Source organism: Rhodamnia argentea, chromosome 10, assembly GCF_020921035.1.
Source record: "Rhodamnia argentea isolate NSW1041297 chromosome 10, ASM2092103v1, whole genome shotgun sequence".
In the NCBI taxonomy this organism is placed as follows: Eukaryota; Viridiplantae; Streptophyta; class Magnoliopsida; order Myrtales; family Myrtaceae; genus Rhodamnia; species Rhodamnia argentea.
Genome location: NC_063159.1, coordinates 20,831,687 through 20,836,905, shown reverse-complemented (window position 1 = coordinate 20,836,905; position 5,219 = coordinate 20,831,687). Strand labels below are relative to the sequence as shown.

At 40.1% G+C, this 5,219-nt stretch overlaps 1 protein-coding gene across 2 annotated transcripts; it reads right to left on the bottom strand.

Annotated features, from left to right (window-relative positions):
• LOC115742358 lies at nt 1-964 on the bottom strand. Of its 2 annotated transcripts, none has more exons than XM_048271909.1 (2): nt 512-964; nt 1-292 (listed from the first exon to the last, which is right to left on the bottom strand). In XM_048271909.1, the coding sequence occupies exons 1-2, from the start codon at nt 829-831 to the stop codon at nt 133-135; spliced, it is 480 nt and encodes a 159-aa protein (XP_048127866.1). In that variant the 5' UTR covers nt 832-964; the 3' UTR covers nt 1-132. The 2 variants fall into 2 exon arrangements, with proteins under 2 accessions (XP_048127866.1, XP_030532452.1); XM_030676592.2 differs by having other exon boundaries at nt 147-317; nt 512-956.
• Between the last annotated feature and the right edge of the window lie 4,255 nt (nt 965-5,219).

Here is a 5,219-nt window from a genome sequence, read left to right as displayed (position 1 = left end):
ATTTGAAAAATATTTTTTTTCCTAAAAAATGAATAAATTTATCAATGTTGTGAAGTCATTAAAGTTGAAATTAGCAATTTAAATAGCAAAGAAATGAGGTCTGAAGGCCGAAAAATCTTCACGTCTTTACCCCTAGATATGAAGTCGCGAAACATAGTACTTATTTCCCAAGCTTGTGACTTTACATTGAATTTCCATAAAAACTAAATACTTGCCAAAGTTTACGCTCAGCACCGAGTGACCCGGGGCGAGAGAACCTTCGCCGGCCCCTCTCGGTCCGTGGCTGTTTACACTGAACACGAACATTTCAGTGCAAACTTAGTGTCGAAAAAAGGAAGAAGAAGAGAAAATTATACCCGGAATAGGTTTTTACATGCCCCGACGAAGCTCACTTAAGTGCTATAAAAGTAACATAAAAGAGAGAGAGAGAGAAAATTCCCTGTAATTTCTCCCCAATAACACATGACATAATTAAGCAGATGCCTCCGGAGATATACAGCAAGCTCTCTACCTCTTGCTGGATGGGGTGATCTTGATGACCAGACCCGGGAAGACGTCGTCCGGGTCATGGATGTGCGGGTTCCGTTCGACGATGTACGGGTCCCCGCACTTGTCCCCGATGGTTTGCAGGGTCTCGCCTTCTCGGACCACGTAGATCTCGTCGCACGGCCTGTTCAGGTCTTGATGCTTCTGTCGGATCCCAGCCCCAGGCTCGGCCAGCGACGGCTCGCCCGGGTCGCAGCAGCTAAGCGCCAGCATCAGCGCCACGAGCAGTGCACAGTACCATGATATCCTCTCCGCCATTGCCGTCGACGAAGAAACGCAAGCCATGATCGCTCAACAATTTCGGAAGATGAAGCTCTTCTTTTTTGGTTGTGGAAATAGTCTCTGCATGCAGAAAACAGATTGAAGCATCTGCTGAGATCCGAACCTATAAATATACCCACAAAAATATATGAGAGAGAGAGAGAGAACGGGGCATAAATGGTTTTTTCCCCTTGGAATAATTAATGCTAACTTTATGTATGCCGACCATATATGGAATTCTTATATTAAGGTTCCGTTTATTTCGCGAAAAATGAATACTTTAAAAACTATTTTTCCTTAAAAATAATTACGTGTATCCCTTAAAGTAATCAATTAATTAAAAATATTTTTGTTACGGACAAAAATTTATGTCTTTACATTTTCATGGATGACGAGAATATTATTTATTCATTCATTCATTCGTTCATTCATTCTTGCAAGCGATATAAACAATTATTTTATAGGAAGATATTTTTCAAATCATTCGTTTTTTTGTGAAATAAACGGAGCCTAAAATATGAGATCAGTTTTTATTAAGTATTAAATATGTTCCTTTCATTTTATTTTTTTTTATCATTCATTGTCTCTCTTTTTTCTTTTTTCTGGTGGAGGTTGGCGGGAGTTGAAACGTCTCCGAACCGGTGGAGGGTTAGGTAACTGCCAACGGCAGCGCATTGAAACATGAGAACAAGGAAAAAACAAAGATTAGGTTTAACTGCTTTTAATTTAATGGATTTGGTCTTTCGATCTCGACTCCATTTCGTATTCGGAATTAGTCTTTGGGAAGCCCATTAATATTTGATGTCGACCCCTATTTTTTTATTTTTTATTTTTATTTTCTGGGGTTGCATCTTCTTCTTGATGTTGAGTGGGAAACTCAGAAAAACATCCTTTGACTTTTGAAGCAACATTCGTAGCTGTCCTTCTTCTTTCCCCGGAAGACTTCATGTGTTGACTTCAAGTCATGGATGACCCGGTCACAGTCTTTTTTTTGGACGAAGATGACCCGGTCACAGTCGGTTTGCTTATTTATGAATGAATTTATCAAGTCAACCCCCCGACACCAAAAAAATAATAATAATAATAATAACAAATTAAGTCAACCCCAAGAAGTGGCTCTTTCTAGTAGCCTGTGATCAATTGACTCAGTCCTATAAATCATAAATGCACAATTTCCAGAAAAATTACCAAAAAAATTCTAAACTTATTGTAATTATGACAATTCAGTCCTAAACTTTTTTTACCAATTTAGTCCTGAATTTTTTGTAATTGTACTAATTCAATCCATCCGAACTAAATTTAGTCACTCAACGCCGGCATGAACATCAGCCGGTGCCAACCATCCGAGAATATAATATTTTATTTTTTAAAATTATTATTTTATTTTTCCTTTTTGTCTCTTTCTTTTTTTTTTCTTCTTCTCTCTTCTTCTTCTTCTTCTTCTTCTTCTTCTTCTTCCTGTGGCCTCGTCCTCCTTGCAGGAATTTTCATTTGCTTTGGCATCCCACCAAAAGCGCTGGTCGGCAAGGATGGAGCTAGTGTCGCCTCGGCTTGGCTCGAAGAAGAGTCGGCACTCGAAGCGGGCACCGTGGATGAGGGACTCAACGTCGCCGTTGTCGTTGTTGGTGCGATCGTCGGGCAGCTCGGAAGGGGTGGTGGAGAAGGTAGGGGACTCTTCCAAGGAGGAGGAGGCGGCGAACGGGAAAGAGGGGTCAGAGGTGTCGAAGGGAGAGGTTGTTGAAAATATGTCTCATTTGAACCCGAAAAGAAAAGTTTCCTAATTGATGGTTTCCTAGTTGGAGAAAGTTTTCTATTTTGGATCCAACCTTTACCTATAAAGAAGAAACGGACGTTCTTTGTGAAGAGTATCAAAGAGAAGCTTCTGCTAGTTAATTAAATTCCTAATTTTTGAAGCCAATTAAATCTTGTGAATAAGATTTGTGAATTCCTTCGTGAGATTGAGAGATTATTTCGTAAGGAATTGCGGAGCTAAACACTTGTGGGTTATTTGACAAAATCGGGCATTGAGAAATATTGAAAGTGTTTGAGTAACTCGAGTGTGATCTGAAATCTCTATTGTATTGCTTAATCTATAGTGGAATTCGTTATTGCTCTACCCGTGGACGTAAGCATTTACGATCGAACTACGTAAATCTGATATCCATTTACTTTCTTTTTCTGACTATTTTGTTATTCGTTCGCTTGCTTCTGCAGCAAACTTGATAGTCTTGAAGATGTGGTTGGTGTTGCGGAAGGAGAGGGTGCAGGGTTGTTAGCAATGAGGCCATGACCAAGTCGACGCCATGTCAGGGATTGTGTAGCAATAGCTGTTCTTGGAAGAAAGAGACAGGAGTTTCATCTTTTTGGGTGAAATCTAGGTTTGAGGTTGGATTTGGATTTGGATTCAGATGGTTTTTGGAGGGTGCTCCAGGTCTACCTTCTTCTACTTCATATGATGCAGGCATTAATGGCCAGTAACAGATGAGAGAGAGAGAGAGAGGGGTCAGCCTAGATATGGACCTTGCCAAATATTGGTTGGCGAGGCTCGGCCCCGCCCGACCGTAGCGAGGGCAAGCCTCATTGTCGCTGGCCGCCTCATCGGTCATTGCCTAGTCACCGATCAAAGGAAGGAGAAGAAGAGAGAAGAAAAAAAGGTAAAAAAAATTAAAATTAAAATATTATGTCGATGGATGGTCGGCGCCGAATAGTGTCCACGTCGGCGCCAGCCGATTGAATTTGACCGGATGGACTGAATTGACATAATTGCAAAAGGTTTAGGACTGAATCAACAAAATAGAAAAGTTTAGGAAAGAATTGATAGAATTGCAATAGATTTAGAAGTTTTTTCCTATAACTTCCAGCCAAAAATAAATAAACTACATATAGATCTTAAAAAAAACTTGGAGTGTCCGCATAGGATTTGGTTTTTGTGCTTTTTACATCTAAGTATTGCGATGGATGTTTTTTTCAATTTATTTTCTAAAATTCGAAACACCTGAAACTTCTAGAATAAACTTTAAAATTACCCGTTCCGTGGATTTAGAATTCATCTCGTCTATGAGGAAAGTATGAGGGAATTTTTTTAATCCACTGATTTTGCACAAAGCGAAGTGTTGGCAAATCCCATCTTGGGAAGGAGGAGCTTCACATCGTGCCATTATCTTATCATATCATAGACTAACTCCCAGTTTTGGAAGAAGTAATCATTTTGCAGGATCTGCTTTTGTTTCATGAACAAGGAATCCTCAAGTACATTTTCATTCCAAGTGATATCATTCCTGGGAATTGATCGGATGGCCAAATTTTTTTTTTTTTTTTTGCCTTTCATGAATGAATCCTTTCCATCGGTGATAGTGGCTGGCAACCAAAGATCAACGACGGGCGACTACCAGCAGGGACGGGCGACCGCAGACCGGCGACGTATAGATGTGGCGGCGATGGTGGCAGAAGTGGGGTTTTGATAGTTTTGTGATGAAAGAATGTGTACAATCGGAATTCTCGATACTGTCAGTCGTTAGGTAATTCAATTTCGCAGTTTCCGATGGATTCCATTCCACATGGGATTGAAATCCACAGTTTTGATTTCTCTTTATGAATAGGATAATGCTTGATCTTTAGAGATGACATTTCAACCAAGCTATTGTTCTGTCTTGAGTGAGGTTAGGTGGAGAAATTTATTCGCCATTGATGATTTGTGCCCCTGTGGTTCCTTGCTTACATCATGAAAATTCACGAGAACGGTACAATGATTTCGATCTGAAAATGAAATTCTACTTCAACTGTGATTGCAAACGGTAATGGCCCCAAGAGAATGGCGAGAGTGACAGCAACTCCCATATCATAAACAGAATGTTTCAGCAACTTTAACATCCTTTTGGAGATGGATTATGGCTTTCCCCGGTTCATAAAAGATCTCTAGATGCAACAGACAACCTCATCTACATTGACCGTCCAAGAACTGAGAAAAGGAGAAGATCGATCAGGGGTTGCTGGAGTTCCATGTAATTCCAAATGGCAGTCAAATAAACTGTATATCAAGCCATCAACAGACAGAAAACAAAATTCAGCTGATATATAGTTACAGGGGAAATTACCAAAAACATCATAAATCAATTGTAATTGTGCCAATTAAGTCTTAAACCTTTTTTTTTTTTTTGCCGATTCAGTCCAAAACCTTTTGCAATTCTGCCATTTCAGTCCATCTGAAAAATTTTGGCCAGCCGGCCGACGATCGAATATTTTAATATTTTTTGAATTTCTTATAATTTTTTTATAATTTTTACGTTTTTTTTCCCTTTTTTTTTTTTCTGCCCCCTCCCCTCCCCACCTCTAGCCTGTCGCCATAGTCTAATGACCGGCCGGAGGCACGGCCGGAGAGGCCGACCCTTGCCCAGTCATGGCAAGGGCCGACC